At 48.3% G+C, this 18,730-nt stretch overlaps 1 protein-coding gene and 1 long non-coding RNA gene across 3 annotated transcripts; both read right to left on the bottom strand.

Annotated features, from left to right (window-relative positions):
• Positions 1–5,388: 5,388 nt before the first annotated feature.
• On the bottom strand, positions 5,389–9,266 carry LOC142092274 (uncharacterized). 2 transcript variants are annotated; one of them, XR_012676990.1, is made up of 4 exons: positions 8,943–9,266; positions 7,863–7,949; positions 7,626–7,748; positions 5,389–6,181 (listed from the first exon to the last, which is right to left on the bottom strand). It is a non-coding gene; the product is annotated as an uncharacterized LOC142092274 (long non-coding RNA). The 2 variants fall into 2 exon arrangements; XR_012676989.1 differs by lacking the exon at positions 8,943–9,266 and having other exon boundaries at positions 7,863–8,935.
• Positions 9,267–10,960: 1,694 nt separating this feature from the next.
• CASP9 (caspase 9) lies at positions 10,961–18,702 on the bottom strand. The gene is made up of 10 exons (XM_075172624.1): positions 18,554–18,702; positions 17,391–17,610; positions 16,797–16,877; positions 16,568–16,599; positions 15,450–15,626; positions 14,611–14,700; positions 13,743–13,890; positions 13,023–13,202; positions 12,720–12,829; positions 10,961–11,525 (listed from the first exon to the last, which is right to left on the bottom strand). The coding sequence occupies exons 1-10, from the start codon at positions 18,683–18,685 to the stop codon at positions 11,433–11,435; spliced, it is 1,263 nt and encodes a 420-aa protein (XP_075028725.1). The 5' UTR covers positions 18,686–18,702; the 3' UTR covers positions 10,961–11,432.
• Between the last annotated feature and the right edge of the window lie 28 nt (positions 18,703–18,730).

Genomic DNA, 18,730 nt, shown 5'->3' with positions numbered 1-18,730 from the left:
TACTTAAACTTCAGGAATAAAAACTAAATGAACTTTAAAAAGTTCTTAAGTTCTTCAAGAACTAAAGTTCTTTATGTTAAGTTCTTTAGTTCTTAAACTGTAGTTTAAGTAATAATATTGAGCAAGTTCTTTAAAAAGTTCTTTAATACTTAAACTTCAATTTAGTTCTTAACATAAAGTTCTTAAAAGAATTTAACATAAACTTTATAGTTCTTAACAAATTTAATGTTAAGTTCTTGAGAAGTTCTTAATAAACTAAGTTCTTAACAAATTTAATGTTAACATAACTAAAGATGTTAAGTTCTTTAAGGTTAACACAAGTTCCTAAGTTCTTTATGTTAAGAACTTACTTTAAAAGTTAGTTCTTTAGTTCTTTACTAACTTGAAGAACCGAGAAGAACTTAAAGAATTAAGAACCCAGGAATCAAAGAACTTGGTTTAAGAACTTTAGTTCTTTGTAGTTCTTTAAACTAAGAACTATATTACCTGAGAACTTTACTAACTTGAAGTTTAAGTTCTTGAAGAACTTTAGTTATGTTAACATCTTTATGTTAAGTTCTTAAAAAGTTCTTAATAAACTAAGTAAGAACTATAAAGTTAGTTCTTAAGTTCTTCTTGGTTCTTTAAGTTTATAGTTCTTTAGTTAAAGTTCTTTTAAAGTTTATAAGTTTGAAGAACTAAACTTGTATTAAGTTAGTTCTTTAGGAACTAAAGAACCAACTTTAGTTTATTAAGAACTTAAAACTTTAAAAGTTTCTTAACTTAATAAAATAACTAAAAATTTTATTAAGTTAATAAAGTTCTTTAATAAAAAAGTTCTTCAAGACCTTAATTAATAAAGTTCTTTTATTGTAGACCTAAAAGTTCTAAAGAACTGAAGTTTTATTAACTTAAGTAATATAGTTCTTAGTTCAAGTTTTAAGTCTACAATTAGTTCTTAACTGAGTTCTTGAATTTTGTTCTTGAACATTATTATATATCTTAACTGACTTCGAGAACTCAAGAACATGTAAGAACTCTTCAAGAACTTCTTCTTAACAAAGAACTTCTTACAAAAGTTTAAAGTTCTTTTAAATTTAGTTCTTTTTGTATGAAGTTCTTTGTTAAGTTCTTATCGTAGACTTAAACAAACTAAACTTTAATAACTACTTAAGTTCATTCTTAAGAACTTCTTAAAGACCTTAATAAAAGACCTTAATTTATTGTCTTGAACTTTAAAGATGTAACTTTTACTAAGAACTTAGTGTAGACTTTTATTAAAAACTTTAAGTCTACTTTAAGCTTAAAAATTTATTAAGTTAAAGAACTTTTAACTTTTACGTATGTAAGTTAGTTTTAAAAGTTGTTAAAGTATTAATAGTTTATTACAAGAAAAACTTTATTAAGGTCTTTTTAAAGGTGTTAAAAGCAAGACCTTAAATCGTAAGGTCTTTTATTAAAAGTTCTTTTTTAAAAAGTTTTTAAAAAAAGAACTTAATCTTTAAGGTCTTTAAGAACTTTATTAAAGGTCTTAAGAATTTTCTTTTAAAACGTTTTTTAAAAAGAACTGTCTTTTATGAAGTTATAGTTCTTAGAAAGGTCTTTATTAAAGAACTTTAAGACCGCTTAAACTAACTTTAAAGAACTTGAACTATAAGTTCTTATTAAAGAATTTTAAATAGTTTAATTAAAAAGAACTTTCTTTTAGTTTATTAAACTTTTTAACTTTTCTTTATTAAAGAACTATAAAAAACCAAAAATTTATTAAAGTTTTAAAAGTTCTTTAACGTTAGTTATACTAAAATTAAAGTTCTTGAACTTTATTAAACTAAGAAGTTTTAAAGTTCTTAATAAAGAACTTATTGTTTTTAAAGTTCTTTCTTAAAGTTCAAAAAGAACTTTATTAAATTTTTGGTTTTTAAGAAAGTTTAAAGTTCTTAAACTTTTTAAACTAAGAACTTTAAAAAGGTTAATACAGTTCTTTAAAAGAACTTTAAGTTCTTGAACTTTTAGTTTAATAAGAACTTTAACTTAACTTTTTAAACTAAAAAAGTTTTAGATTAAAGAACTTCCTTTTAAGAAAAGTTCTTTAACTTTCTTTAATAAAGTTAAATAACTTTTTAAGTTCCATTTAAATAACTTCTTAATTAAAGTTCTATTAATTAACTTTGTTAAAGAACTTTATTAAAGTTCTTAATAAAGTTCTTAAGTTCGTAATACAGTTCTTTATTAAAGTTCTTAGTTAAAAAACTTCATTAGTCTTAAATAATGTTCCTTAATAAACTTAATAATAAAGTTATTCAAAATTAACCTAAGACTAATAAAGTTCTTAAGACTAATAAAGAACTTTTTAATTTAACTTTTTAAACTTCGTATAAAAGTTCTTTATTAGTCTTAAATAATTTAAGGTTGCTTAATAATAAACTTTAGGTTAATTTTTAACTATTGATAATGTCCTAAATTTACTATTACAAACTTAAGACATTTTTAAATTAAGTAAAGCTCTGAGTTTATTAAGAACTTAGACATTATTAGTTTATTACATAACTTCTATAAAACTAATTTATATTACATAAGTTTATTTAAACTAATTTAATGAACTTTAGTTTAAATAATTATTTAAGCTAATTAATTTATAAACTTCTAAAAAAGTTTTTAAAATATGTAGTCTTAAGTTCTAAGTAAAGTTGAAGTTTATAAACTTCTTAAATTAAGAACTTTACTATGTCTTTTTAGGTCTTTAAATATTTATGTCTTAAAAGTTACCTAATAACTTACTAACTTAGAACTTAAGAACTCTATTAACTAAATTATTGAGTTCATAAAACTCAGTAAGTTCCTAAAAAATTAGAACTTAAAAGTTACCTAAGTAGGTAATGGGTTTAATAATGTCAAAGTAAAGTTCTTTAATAAGAACTTAGTAACTTAAACTTAGAGTTATAGGCTCTTAACTAAGAGTTTATTAAATATTTATTATTAAGAACTCTATTATTAAACTTATGTAACTAAGTTAAATAAAGAATAAGAATAACCTAATTACTATGTCTTTTTATTAAGACAAAAGAATAAATTTGATTTCAAAGACTTAACTAATTAATAATTTATTAACTTTAACTAAGTTAAATTAAGTTCTTTTACCTAACTTTTTAAAGAGTTTAAATTATTTAGCGGTAAGGTCTTTATTGATAATGTCTTTAAAGAATAAAGTTCTTTTTAGAGTTCTTATTAACTAAAAGTTCTTTTTAAAGAATTGAGTTCTTAAAATTTAAGAATTATTAACTAAAAGCTTAAGAATTATTAACTTCAAAGAATAAAGTTAAAGTTTAAGAATTATTAACTAAAAGTTCTTTTTAGAGTAAGTTTTTTTAAAAAAACTTTGACCTGTAAAAATGTCAAAGACTTTAGGAACTTTAATGAAGTTAAGGTTAACTTAATAAAAACTGTCTTTTAATAATTATTAATACATACTAATTATTAAGTCTTTATTATTTATTAAAATTTTAATATTTTATTATTGTGTATTTATTAGTCTAAAGACTATTATTAAGTTCCTAATTGAACCTTAATTATTATCGAGACATTTTTTAAGACTAATAAAGACAAATAATAAAAGACTAATAACTTAATTATTATGTCTTAAATAATAAAAATTCTTTATTAATTTTTATTATTAAGTTCTTTAAAAACAAGTTTTATGACATTTTTAAAGACAATAATAATAATAAAAAATTGTCTTAATAAAGACTAATAAAGACATACTAAAGGTTCAATTAGGAACTTAAATAATAAAAAATTGTCTTTAAGTTCTTAAGTTCCGAATTGAACCTTAACTTTATTATTAAGTTCTAACTTTACACACTTAGAGTTCTTACTTAAAAAAAATTGTCTTTATTATTATTACTTTATTACTAACTTATTTAAAAAGTGTACAAACCCTAAGAACTTGGTATAAAAAAACCCTCTGAACTTAGTTAAAAGTTAATTAAAAAAAACTTTTACAAAACTTTATTTAAATAAAAAGTTATTCTTTAGCTTATTAGTTATCATTAGTTATTCTTTAGTTTATTTAAACTAAAGAAGTTAAATATAAAAAACCTAAAGTTTAGAAAAACTTAAGAACAAGTAGTTACTTTTAATTAAAAGATTTTTTTCCCTAAGATTTAAGCTATACATTCAAAGAGTTAAAAAAGAAGAAAATCAACCCTTCAAGCAGCTTAAAACTCTACCCTTTTTAAATTAAACAGGTATAACCGATGATAGATTTAGCTTAAACTAAAAAGAAGACCTTGTTTTCATTCTTTAGTTGTTTCTATATCTGATATAGATAACACTCGGATTTTAAAAGTAATAAAAGTTAAAGCTATAAAAGCTATAAAAAGTTTTACGCTATGTAAACTTATGTAACTTAACTGACTGACTTCAAGTGGTAATAAAACAGATTTGGGTTTTTGTGCTAAAATCTTTTAGCACAAAAACCAAAAGTCTTTAGGAATGTCTTAGACTGAGTTACACCTAAAACATCACTGAAACTTTTTAGATTTAAGGCTTTCACCTAAAATGTATAACTAAACTAAAGGAATACTGCGTTTTCAACCGAGGCCACCAAACGCCCCACCGGCAGACGGCAGGCCCGCCCTCCCGGCCTCCTCGCTCTGCCTCTCCGGGCAGGCTCCCCGCAAAGAGGTGCTGGGCCCAGAGCCCCGCCACGCTCGGCGCCGACACCGACGCTTCGCCTATCTTTTTGATAAAAAAAAGCTTTGTATACCTTAAAAAACTTCACCTTACCTCTGAAAGCTACAAAGACTTCAGGATATAACCTAGCTTGAGAGATGGTTTTCAAAACTAGTTTTAAACACCTACCTATTAATCGCCTGGGTTTAGGCGGAGCCTATCTGAAAAGGCAGCTTTACCTGAACAGAGTAGCTCAGGTTTTAACCAGACGACAACCTCAGGGCTGCCTTTGACAGAGAGATTCCACGTTCCGGCTCTCGGTCCAGAACGAACGCCGCCGCCGGCCGCAGCAGCGCGGGGCCCACCCGCCTGCGCGGGGGCCCGGCGCCTCCCCCGCTGCCGCCAGTCCCAGCGCCCGGCACGCAGCTCGGCACCCTCCCGAGGGAGCGTCACCCAGCCTCACCCCCCACACCCCTGCGGGAACAGCGGGAGCGGTCTCCGCTCACCACCGCCTCAAGTCCGGGCAGCCGGGGCACCCAGGGGCGCAGATGGGGCCGGGGGCATCTCCGTGCTATGGCGGGCTCCCAGCGCGGCCCTTCTCCTCCTCGGGCCCCTCGCAGCACGCCTCCTCTCCCGCCGAGTCGCCCCGCAGCTCCCGGCCACCGCTCCGCCGCGCCTCCCGCCGCTGGAGGCGGGCGCCGGCTGCAGCCGCGCTGCCCCGCCACGAGAGCAGAGGGACGCGGTCAGGAAGGAGGGGCCCGCGGCAGCCACCGCCGCCATCACCAGACGGGGGGCACGGGACCGTTCCGACAGCTGCGCCGCCATCGCCTGAGGCGAGGCCCAGGCCCGCCCCTTCTCCGCGCGGGGGAGCCGCTGGCCTGCCCGCACACCGGCGTTGGCCTCAACACCCACAGCTCCAGCACGTCGCCTTTACGGCCTTTGTGAAGGCAGGCGGGGGCCTCGCCTCCCCGCATCCGTGCTCCCGCGGGCGGGGGGAACCAGCGGGCTCGCTCCGATGCCGCCGCGCCCGCTCCGGTCAGACTTGGAGTCCTTCCTCCCGACATCCCGCTCCACGCCAGCATGCCTGGCACCTTCTCCAGATCCCGCCAGGACCGCTTCCTTCGGACTCTCATCCACCTCTAGGTGTCGAGGCTGGGGCGTCCCTGTGCCGGACTCCATCGTGGCCACCGACCCTTCAAGAGCCTTACCCGTGTCTCGGCCCGGGATGGTGTGCGCGGTCGCAACAGGCAGCCATCTTCGCCCCCAAGACAGCCCGCGCCTGCTGAACCTCCAAGAGCCAGCCTCCTCTGCTTCCTCTTGATCCCAACCTGAAAGATGGCAACCAACACCCACCTCAATGCACACGGAGGCTCTGGCTGTGCGTCCAGACCCCACAACTCCCGCCCCGTTCGTGGAGTGCCATGCCGGCAGACCGTAGCCAAAAGCTTCTGCCTTGGCCCTGCCGCCAGCGGCACCTCCAGGGTCCAAACTTCCACGCTGCTCAAGCGGGCCCACGTGGCCAACAGCACACCTAGAAGGAGGAAGAGAAGGAGGAGGAAGACAGTGGAGAATAGGGCAGAGGAGGATGAAGACGGGGGGAGGGAAGACACTTCAGTGGAGGAAAAAATGCCCAGGATGGGGGGGCAAAGGGCACCGAGCTCTCGTCCCCCACCTTGGCACATTCAGGCCTGCTGTGGCCATAGCCAGCCCTGGTCCTGCTACAGACGGTCCTGGCCACAACCAGCCACCACACCAGCCGTGGGGACACCCCCACCCCAGCAAATGGGGACAGGCCCCCAGCCCCTCCCCCCGCCCCCAGACATACAGACACGACACAGACACACACACACGCAGCCATGCGCAGACACAGACACACACACACAGACACACACACACACACAGACACACACACACACAGAGAGAGACACACACACAGAGAGACACACACACAGAGAGACACACACACAGAGAGACACACACACAGAGAGACACACAGAGAGAGACACACACAGAGAGAGACACACACACAGAGAGACACACACACAGAGAGACACACACACAGAGAGACACACACACACAGAGAGACACACACACACAGAGAGAGACACACACACAGAGAGAGACACACACAGAGAGAGACACACACAGAGAGAGACACACACACAGAGAGACACACACACAGAGAGACACACACACAGAGACACACACACAGAGACACACACACACAGAGACACACACAGAGAGAGACACACACAGAGAGAGACACACACAGAGAGAGACACGCACAGAGAGAGACACGCACAGAGAGAGACACACACACAGAGAGACACACGCACACAGAGAGACACACACAGAGAGAGACACACACACAGAGAGACACACACACAGAGAGACACACACACAGAGACACACACACAGAGACACACACACACAGAGACACACACAGAGAGAGACACACACAGAGAGAGACACACACAGAGAGAGACACACACAGAGAGAGACACGCACAGAGAGAGACACACACACAGAGAGACACACACACAGAGAGACACACGCACACAGAGAGACACACACAGAGAGAGACACACACACAGAGAGACACACACACAGAGAGACACACACACAGAGAGACACACACACAGAGAGACACACACACAGAGAGACACACACACAGAGAGAGACACACACAGAGACACACACAGAGAGACACACACACAGAGAGACACACACACAGAGAGACACACACACAGAGAGACACACACACAGAGAGACACACACACAGAGAGAGACACACACAGAGAGAGACACACACAGAGAGAGACACACACAGAGAGAGACACACACACACACACTCTGGCCCAGGCACAGCGGTCGCTGGAAGCAGCTGAGAGTGGACAAGGGACTGGGTACCCGCTCCTGGGAACAACAGCTCGGGGACACCCCAGAAAACATGGACAACCTGCCCCGACACTCACCAGACACCACACAGCACCCCAGTGCTGATGGGATGGAGGTCCTGGGCAAGCACGATCCTGCAGCTGCAGCCATGGCTGACGGTGCCAGTTCACTACCAGGGCTCTCCTTGGGCACAGCTTGCACTGAAAGATGGGGAGGAGCAGGGTGAGCAGCGGGACCCATGGGGTAATCCCAAAAGAGCATCCCTCATCCCTCCCTGAGCCCCCACCGCCCTCCAGCCCCAACACGCTCCGAACCTGAGCTGCCGGAGTAGTCCCGCTCTGCCAATGGACACCTGCTCTCGCCCCCACCAAGGATGCCCCGGGGAGGGACCGACCACCACGCTCCGTGCCGTGGAAAGAATTTAAGGGACAAGACCGTGAGCCACCTCTGCCCAAAAGCACCCACCAGCCCCCTACACCCCCATGCCAGCTGCAGTGCCCATGGGACGCCCCAGTCCCACTGCTCCCACAGTGGGACAACTGGGGAAAAAAACAAGGGAGAATAGTGCAGGGTCACCTTTCCCAAGGGAGAGCAGGTCCAGGGGAGATGGGATCAGCCCCGGGATCACCTATACACCCAGGTGCTCTGTGCACAAGGGGTCAGGGCAGGACAGGGAGCTCCCCCACAACCTGGGTGGCAGGGAAGGGGACCACTGTGGCACTGAGCTCTCTCAAACCCCCTGAGCACAGCCAGGGTCATCGCAGCCACAGCCCGGCTCCTGCTGGACCCTCCACCCCGGACCCCGTCTGTGGGGTTGCGGTGCCCAGCCCGGGGCCAGCTCCGGCACAGGGCCAGCACCCCCTGGCCCTAGGGGGGTCAGGGTGGCCCCAGCTCCCTCCAGCAGAAGTGGCCGCACCTCCTCGGGCGCTCGCTCCCGGCCCCACACAGGGCCCCCACCACTGCCCTGGAGCGCCCGCCACCCCTGGGAAAGCCAAAAACAAAGGGAAAAAACCAAAATGAATGGCTGCAGCTCCAAACCATAAACATAACAAGCTAAAATAACAACAGAAGGCAAAGCAAAAGCCTCCCAAAAACTCACACACACCCCCACAGCCACACACCCCACGCACACCCCCAGGCTTTCCCGGGTACGGCAGGCGCCATTGGCATCCGAGCCAATGCCATGGCCATGGCAGTGGCCGGGAACCCGCACCCCACAGTGCCAAGGATGGGCACCCAAGGTGGGCCCCCGTCAGCAAGGACCCGCGTCCGCCCTGTGCCAAGCCCTCTGGGAAAGGCAGCACCGGTCCCGTGCCAGCCTGAACCCCGGGCTGCTCCCGGCATCCCGCTGCGGCTGTGGCCGGCACTGTGAGCCCTCCTGCTGGGAGGTGCACTCCTCACCTGTAATGGATGGGACTGCAGGACCTCAGGATCGCTCCTCTGCTTGCCGAGCACCGGCTCTGGGGACAGGGATAGGACGGAGACCAATGGTACCTAGGATCTGTTTTGTTTCCATGTTCCTCTGTTCCTCTTTGCTGCGTTTCCACCATGTCGTCTTAAAAATCAGTTTCCATATACCTTGCTTTTTTCCTGTTAAATAAAACCCACGATTCACATCTTTTCTTCCCAGTTTTCTCCTCCTTCCGTTGCAGGATCTCGTAGAGGGACAGATCTCCAACAGGATGCTGCAATCAAGCGGTACCTAAAACAGAGGTTCACTCACCCCAGCAGCGCAGGTGATGGGCAGCACAGGCTCCCAGCCAAGCCATCCAGCTTCACCATGAAGGATGCACCGCTCCGGCTCCAGCACTGTCAGCGACTCAGGCAGCTCCAGGCCCCAGGTGAAGACCAGATCCTGCCCAGCTCCTGCCCTGCTCGCCTTGGCCCTGGCCCTGCCCTTGAAAGGGCTGAAGCCCCCAGCACCGCCCTAACTGGCTCAACCTGAGCCCCCTTCCCCATTCCCCCCACATGGGGCCGGGCAGGTCCCTCCCTGCCCTCCTCCCTAGCAATGTCCCGTTCCCCACTGACTGCTCCTCACCTCCAGCCATCCCTTCGCCTGCTGGTCCCAAGCTCCCAGAGGTGGGGGCCACGCAACCCGGACCCCTACACCAGCTGGGGAAGGTCCCGCTCATCCCCTGTTCCCGATTTCTGGGGCAAAGCACAACCTGCCTCTGCACGGCTTTAGGGTCTCCCAGTGATGTCCCCCCATCTGGCTTCGCCCGCGAAGTCCCTGTCCCTCACAGCAGCCCCAGCGGGTCCTTTCACAAAGCAATTTGGGGGCATCCCCCATGGCAAGAGCCGCAGCAGCCCAAAGCGGGCCCCCCCAATGCGGGGCAGCATCCTTTGTGCAGCTCACCTTTTGGAGCTGATGGGGACAAAGCACGACTAGAGGGACCTTGTGCTCGTCAAGTAACCGAGGGGCTTTTCTTTCCAACACAGATGCTGTGGGAGTGCGTGGGGGACGGCCAGGCGTGCACCCCTCCGGGACGCTGTTCCCCAAGCAGCAGGGACTGGAAGCAACTGAAGGAGAGAGTTAACACCCTCTGGGGGAACGAGACCCCCCGGCCCCTCTCTCTCACCCTACTTTTAATTACTACTTTCAAGTTTTCAGCTCCTTTTGCCATTGCTCAAGCCCCACCACCCTTCAAAAAATAGTTAAACCCAAACCCTGGCCTGAGAATCACTCTGCCGGCGGCGCTGAACTGCCTCAAAGCACCTGGAACGCTCCCAAAAAAAGGAGCATGGCAATACCTAGTGACTGCAAAGGCAGACTGGAGATCCACAGGTTCCCTGCCCGCTCGCAAGCATCCCTCGCCAGCCCAGCAGTGCAGAGGTGAAGGGGCACAGCACAATCTGCCTTTGCAGCGCCAAAACCCCTGCAGGGTTTCCCGAGAGTGTAAAAAGCCCCATGTGATGAAGACGGGCCAGGCCAGGCAGCCGCACGTGCGGCTCTCCACACTGTCCTGGCTCTGTGCGGGGCCAGGACCGATGCTTCCCCTCCCCACCTATCCTAAGGCAGCTGCACCCCCTGAGGGCAGCTCCACGGCCTCCAAGGATGCTTTTCCCCCAGCATCCCACATACATCCAGGTTTTCTGACCCAAAACCATCACCGCAGCTACCCCCAGTGGCTCCTCAGAGTGAGTGCTTTAACTCAGCTCTGATATTTGAAGGAATCCTCATCCGTTTCCTGTTCTAACTCCCGTTTAGCTTCCAATCAACTCCTCGAAAGGACACGAGCTGCCTTCTCCATATGCTGGCACAGCCACACTGGAAATGCTACCAGTAACAGCAGGAGGCTAAAAAATTACTCAAGCAAGGTTTTTCTTGCTCTTCCCATTTCAGAGAAGCTTTTGGGAGATGCCGAAATGGCATTCACGAGATGGAACAGACAAGGGAATACAAGGCCAAAGATTGTTTCCTTTTTCATTGCATTTTATTGAAAATAAGAAATATCGATCGCAAAAATTATTCTGTTCCACTTAAGCGCCAGACCTCAATTCCATCAATCAGTTATCCAGGCAGCAAAGAACACAAACATCGCGATCACCAAAAAACGATACTTGGAGGCCGAGCGCAGCCGAGCTAGAGGTAGTCTCCTCTGTGAGCACAGAGGCTCCGGGCCGGCACATGTCCCAGGCAAAGGGATTTTCTTCACCCATCCCTGCTCCGTCCCTACCATTTCCCATCAGCACAGCGCCGGTCTCCATCTTATCTCTATTTCACAGTAAGGACAGCATTCACAGATTACATTTCTCAAGACAAACGTCTCGACAGACAGACAAAGGCCACCGGGAGCATTGACACCAAGTCACGGTAGGCACAGATTTCATCTGGCCGCGGGGAAGTAACTCTCACGCTTCGCGGGGACCTTGGAGCCCACATGTCATTTGCATGCGAAGAAGAATTTTTTACGGAGAAAGTTGAAACAGCCCGGGATCTGCTTGTACCTCCCCTTGGCAGAGACAGCGTTTGCCACCTGAGAATAGAAGAAGAGTGGTTGAGGAGTGGGACGCTTTTCTGACTCACGCGTCGAGGCACAACCTCTCACGGGAAGCACGGTGCTGATGATGGGGAATGGGACCGTGGGACGGGAGAGCAGACAGTTCTTCTAAAATGAGACATTTTTGCCGGCAAAAACAATGAGGACTCAAGGAAAACGGCCTTTCAAGAAACCCCAGCCATACCAGCCACCGCTGCCTCCAGCGGGTGCTTCTCCGCATGAGCCACAACTCCCTCTTTCCTTTCAGGTGTTTCCTTAAAAGCAAATTCCCTTTCCATCCATTTTCTTCCAGACATGCCTGTCATTTCCCCAAGGTCACTTTCCTTGCACCGAATGCCAACTGACGGAGAAAGGGTTTCACGCTACGCCCTTGAAATCAATAGCTGCCATGCCACCACATGCCGAAGAAGCACCGTGACATCAGGAAAACAACAAAAAACCAGGAGGTCCTCTCTCCCCCACTGCCTCCACATAAGACCTTTCTCCTACTCATCGAGAATAGTAAAAGCGTCTAGAAGTACCTATGCTTGTCCCCTACTTTGGCAATCTTCTCTAGTCAACAGGGCACGCAAAGGAAACCATTTATTAGCCACAGTGGTTCCACATTCCCGGCACATTGCGCTCCTCGCTCACCAGGACATACGAACACAAACAAATGGCATCATCTCCCTGAGGGCGAGATGCTCTCCAGACTTACCACGGTGTCACAGGAGCTCCAGAAGACGTGTAACCCAGAGAAGGGGAACACCCATGGAGATCCCCAGGCACGAGAGACCCAGCGGGTCTTCCCTGAGAGTGCGATCTGCCTGGACGCATGTCAGCATGCTTATGACGGTGCCCCATGTCCCGCCTGCTCGGACTTTTGCATATGGGACAAGCTACGCTTTGGTCTAAGGCAATTTTTTAGCAGCTTCCTTGGCAAAGATTAAAGCCTGTACTTTCAGAACTATTTCTCATTAGAGAAACCTCAAAGAGATTTTTGGCAAATTAATGCCAGACGCTTTCTTAATAATTAGACCTCTCCACATTACCTCCAATTAGCCAATCCCTAAACTGAATGCTCAATATTGTCATTCCTCTTTGAAGCATAGGCCTCCATGCCCCGTCTGATCACAGCTCTGATTATTTCCTTCATCATGACTACAAAATGCAGGAAAAAAAGACATTTACCCGCAGTAACATGTTCAGCAGGTCTTCCGTATGGGCATATTGCTCCAGCACGCTGTCCAGCGTTTCCACGTACCACGAGCCGCTCGACGCCTCCCTCCAGGAGACAAAACCTTCAGAGAAAGAATGAGAACATTACTGCTAAAGCCAGTTTTCTGTTCTTGTCTCACCAAGTTACTGCCGCTCCCCAGGTGCCATCTCCAACGGAGCCTGTTGCCTCGAACTGCTCCTGACTTCGGCCATGAAGCACCGACTTTTTTGCCAATTCCCCTGTACCCAGCAAAGGATTTGCATGGGCTATCTCACCTGGAAAAGTTGAGTAGGAGACCAAGATGTCACTGGGTGTGGGCAAACTGGCTACGGCATCTGGCTCATCCACGTTACCCGACGGAGTCTGAAAAGGAGTCGCGTCCGACTCTAAAGAACCTCCAGGAGCTTCGTCGCCAGGTGAATCGCAATCCACTAGAAAGCCTCGATCTCTTTGTTCTGCAAAAAGAGGCAAGAAGACAATCCCTGAAATTCATCTTACCCAAGCATTCAACAATCATACATCCTCCGTTAAGAAAAGATTTAAAAAAAAAAAAAAAAGGCCCTCCAACGAAAAAAAGCTTTTTGGCTCTTTGGCTGCGCTGGTTGAGTTGGAGCCATTGGGCGATTCCCGTGAACGCCCTTGGTCCGTGCTTCTCCACCGACCTCGTGGCTGAAGACCTGGAGCAGCCAGTCAGCGTGCACTGCCTGGCCGTGTGCTGCAATTACTCCCCTCCTTCTGTCCCGCATCTCCCTACCGTGCAGTAAAACCGTTCCAGCACACGCAAATCGGTACTGCCCTCCTACAAGAGGCTCATGTCTGAGCCCTTAGACTCAACCCGTGCTAGCAGTAAGAATATGCGGCCGAGAGTAAGAGAAGACAGCCGGAGAAACAGGCAACGAACAAAAAAGGAACAAGAAGCCGAAGCCTAACCACCTCTCTGAAGCCTGCTTACGCCCAACAGCTGATTCGCTTCGGGAGCTAGAACAAAGATTCACCTCCACCACAGGCCTGGATGAAGAAGAGTTTGGGTTTTCCTCTCAAACTCGGGCAATGGGACCCATTGAAATAGTTCACAATCTTTTCTATTGGAATGGGTTTTCCATCTGTTCCGTAAATGCCTCCAGGAAACTGAATATGGCTCGTCTGCAAGAGGAAAATCCAGGAGCTAGTAATGCGGAAGGTGAGGCCAGTTTCAAGGGAGCCCATTTCTAATCGGACACTCTCTTCTATCTCTTTGTGGCCCAAAGTTACCAGAACAGATCTCGCTTCCTCGCGTTTGTGCAAATGCGGGCCCACATCAGGGCAAAAGGATGCCCAGCAGTCATTTGAAACACATTAAAACCCAGCAATCCAACTCCTCTTATCCAACTCCTATCCCACCTCCCCCAGCAATGGGGTTCTTCATCCTCTGGGACAACGGGCACATAACGTACGCCATTTCCCTAACGATTGCTCTCCTCTCCTCGTCCTTTGAGGCCTCTGACTTGCGATAAATAGGCTTTACTACTAATAGCGTCTCCCCAGTCAGAGCTGGAGAGACAGGAAGGACTAAACGACCATGGTATGAGGGTTAGCGCTACCTCCCTTCGCTCTCTGCCCATCATTCGCTTCTGAATTATATACCCCAACTTCTGAAACGGAGAACACTTGTCCACAGGCAACGCTGGATCAGACAACGCTGGAGAAGCTCCCGTTTTCTTTAACCCAGATACGAGAGTGTAACTCTTTGCAACGTACTGCAACGGCCGAACGGCACGACACTACTTGCCTCCCACCCTGCGCGAGACTGCAGCGCAGGGAATTAACCCCTTCCTGCGTGGGCAGCCTGGCTAATGAGCAAAAGGAGCGGTGCCACGAACCCACCTGACAACCATGGGAAAGGATGACCACGATGCAGCAGTCCAAGGCACTGTGGTCCCGCCGCGCCAGCTTCTGCAGCTCTGAAACCATTTCCTACATAGAAAACGTCACAATAAGAGTTTTTCAAATCGTACCTCAGCCACAGATTACTGCCAGGCTTGCTCTTATCAGTCTATCACGGCTGCACTGCCCAGAAGGATCCGGTCGATCTCTCTGCTGCAGGATAACATGCACTCCACGTACAGGCAGCAAAACCCATCAGCAGACGGTGAGTATTTCTGCAGTTCTGCCCTTATTAACATCAGTTGCTTTAATTACAGACATTTCTCTCCTCGCTGCATTTTTTACAACACAGCAACATCAACCAACACACACTTCCATGGGATTTATCCACTGAAACGCACTGCTGCTGATTAGGGGCCGGTGGGTGAGCAGAGAACCTTATTTTACTTTCAGCAGCCGCTCCGGATGACTGAGCTCCCCCCGCCGCTTCGAGTAACAGCTGAGGACTGTACAGACAGGCACATCACACCCCTGGCTGCACACGACAGACAGGCTGTCAGAGCTGTCACAGAAATACAGCCTCACCCAACTCCCTACAAATCACAACCGGGAATCAAAGTTCAGGCAGAAGGGTGAAAACGTGCAAGGTCCTTTCTCCTTCTGCAATTGCAGTGTGACAATAAAATAAGAGGATGTCAGCGGTTGATTGTTTCTTTGTGCAGCACAGGCTGGGGCTTTCGGCGTGCTGCCAACACGGGGGTACATCTTGTAACGTGCTCCCGTCGCTTCTGGGGGCTCGCCTCTCGACCCTCATGTTAGCTGGACGCGGCCAGCCTCACCTGAGCTTTGAGATCCCGCTGAGTCAGGACGTCGAAGCGCAAGGCCTTGAAGCGCTTCTCCAGCTTCTCGCAGTCCACGTCGGAGCCGTCTCGAGTTGACAGATCCAAGTCTCTACTGAAGTTGACGTTGTTGAGGATCAGGCAGTGGCCGCATGGGTCCGCTTTCAGATCGTAAACCTGGCAGGCACACATCGCAATTAAACACCCTCTTACTCGGAGCACTCGCCGGCTAATCCAGCGGGACGCAACACCAATGAGGAACGGGAATCCTTAAAGTAGCTTGTTCACAGCTTTTTCACTTCTCCAGGCCTAGGGATGGGTAAGAACATCTGTTCTTCACACTCACATTGTTATCAGCAGCCGGGGAACACAAAACAACCTGCCAAATCAGGGTCCGCCTTTGCGGAAAACTGGCTGCTTCTTTACCTGCAGCGTCTCTGGTGGCAAGTTGAAGTTTCTGGGAGTTTTTCTGAGGCATCATCATCAAACCTCACCACGAGAGCCCGCACAAGGAGCCAAAAGAACGGGTAGATAAATCTCCCAGAGACTCAGCTTTACCATCCATGACAACACTGCAGGAATTTTACGAGGGCTACCCTGCATCGATACAGCCACGAGCCTTGCACATACACGGCCAAACTATTCACTCTGCATCAGATACCTGCAGGCTGCTGGAAGGCAACTCCAGACACACGCTGCTGTATTCACAATACTCACTTCCCTGCGCGTCTCCCAACACACCAAAGCGTGCTGCACAGATTCCTTATTGTTTTACTGACTTCTGTGCCTCACCGCTATGATTACAAAGTCTAAACACTACTTCGCAGACAACGCACGAGTCGGTGCCTTAGGAAATTACTTGTTGCCTTGCTGGAAACTCTTTAAGCACAACCTTTAGCTCCATGATATGTTGTTTGTGCTACAGCTACAGTAATCCTAAGGAGGAGCTGGCTAATGATTGACCTCCTCCGAGCTTAGCAGCCCCGTTAGACCAGCATCAGCCTCGCAGTGATCATTCAAATAAGAAGCAAAACCCAGCTGTCCCAGGGCTATTTCCTGATAGCCACCCGTGAGCCTTTGCTTAATAGGGAACGTTTTTGGCCTAACCAAATACTAACCAGATCGCGGTTCCTCTTGTCAATGGCCGAACCTACAACACACAACAGAGACACAGCATTTAGTTCTCTGTACTCCACGATGAGACGTTATACCTGTTCCTCCCAGAATTAACGCCAATCCTGCCCTGTCGCCCATGTCACACACGAATTCCCTCTTCCCACCCCACCGCACGCTGGAAACAAGCGTTTGGCACCCCATCTCCCTGGGACAGCCTGCGACATGGCTTACCCCGCGCTGGCACGGAAGGCATTCGAAGTCTTTCGCTCTCAGCTTGTACCGGGATGGACAAACGTTCAGGAAAGTTCACATCTGTAATGACACAGGACAGTCGGGTCTCACCTTCTCCCCTTTCTGATTTCATGCCACAAGTAACCAACCCCCAGTCCCCAGAAGGACCTGAACCAACACCCTGCTGTGAGGCCGCAATATGACATCGCATCCATTTTCCCCTTTTCAGGATTCAACAGGCTGAAGTTTCTCCTTACAACCGCAAGAGCTGGATTTGCATGCAGATTCAGCAGAGCACAAGATGGCACAAGGACGTGGCAATGTCACTTTTCACCACGGTACCTCAGAGGCTGCATGCAAAAATACGAAGAATGATGCTCCTAACGCCACAGGCACGCAGCTGGAGCTTAAAAGCTTCTGCTACTGGAACGCATGACATTCTCCCAACAGCTCTGCATAGTCACATCTACAAGCCACGCTCCAGAATAATAAAAACCAGGACTTCACAGACTAATACCCACACCAATAGGGATACCAGCTGCCACCCCCCATGCTGCTGTTTGCCCAGAAAACAACCATGCCCTTAATACTTACTTTTATTATGCTTTTCTCCACGTAAGTCCAGCTCAACAGGCCTCAGGTTTACCAGCTGCGGTGGCGCCAGTGGGCATTCGCACTCTTCGATCAGCATGTCCGCGAGGTCGCCCTGCCCGGTGTCCCGCAGGATAGAGAGGAATATAGGAAAAGCCTGTTTCCCTCGAGTCTCCAGATCGATGACCAGCTGCCGGGCTTGCTCTCCTCGGCTGCCAGCACTCTGCAGAGGGGGAAAGCCCAGGACGACGTGTGTTTGCTCTGAGCCAAGGCGCTCTGCCCAGCCAGCTCTTCTGACTGGCACCCAGAGAGGGGAAACGTGGGGATCTGCATCGAGCACCTCTACACAGGGCGAACGAGGCCGAGACCCAGCGGAGGCAGTCACAGAGACCCCCAGCAGCCACCCGAACCCCAGCCCCGACCCGCCTCCAACCACGAAGCCTTGCTGCCTCCACTGAGACAGGCAGCTGCAGCCCACCGTAGGGCTCGGAGGGAGAGGGAGGAGGCAGCACCCCCAGCCTGTCCGCCGGGGACAAAGAGGCACTCCCCAGCCCGTCACCAGTGCGTGGGACAAGGTAAGACACCCCCAGGCCTGTCACCAGTAACAGAGAGGGGAAACGGGAGCCCCTTAAGCTGTCACCAGGTTGGGATGGGGACCCAAGGAGAAACCGCCATGCCTGGCACCAGCTGGGGCAGGGGACAAGAAGGGACAAGGAGATGGGGGGGTCTTACACCTTGTACCCACAGGGCTTGGGGTGGGAAGGGGCAAGGACCACCCTCCAGGCCTGTCACCAGAACGAGGGGACACCGGGACCACCCCCAGGCCTGTCACCGGGGCTGAGGGGACAGAGGGCCCTCCCTCGGGCAGGTCACCGGGGCTGAGGGAGGGACTCGGGGGCCCCCCTTGGGCCCGTCCCCGGGGCTGAGGGGGCACGGGGGCCTCCCTTGGGCCCGACCGCGGGGCTGAGGCGGACACGGGGGCCGCCCCCCGGGTCCTTCCCCGGGGCTGAGGGGGCACGAGGGCCTCCCTTGGGCCCGACCCCGGGGCTGAGGCGGACACCGGGGCCGCCCCCCGGGCCCTTCCCCGGGGCTGGGGGGGGAACACGGGACCCTCCCTTCGGCCCGTCCCCAAGGCTGAGGGGGACACGGGGGCCGCCCCCACCCACCTGCAGCTCCTCGACCATGGGCCGGGTGAAGAGGCCGCGCTCCTCCAGCGGGTCCCAGAGCGGCGCCACCCGCAGCGCCGCCACCAGCCGCGCCCGCCCGCGCCGCAGGGCCCGCCGCTGCGCCTCCTCCATGGCGCCGCCGCCGCTCTAGCCGCCCGCCTCGGTGACCGGAAGCGG

The sequence above is a fragment of the Calonectris borealis genome, chromosome 23 (assembly GCF_964195595.1).
Source record: "Calonectris borealis chromosome 23, bCalBor7.hap1.2, whole genome shotgun sequence".
Classification (NCBI taxonomy): Eukaryota; Metazoa; Chordata; class Aves; order Procellariiformes; family Procellariidae; genus Calonectris; species Calonectris borealis.
The sequence above is the reverse complement of the archived record's forward strand: the minus strand, read 5'-3'. Positions and strand labels throughout refer to the sequence as shown.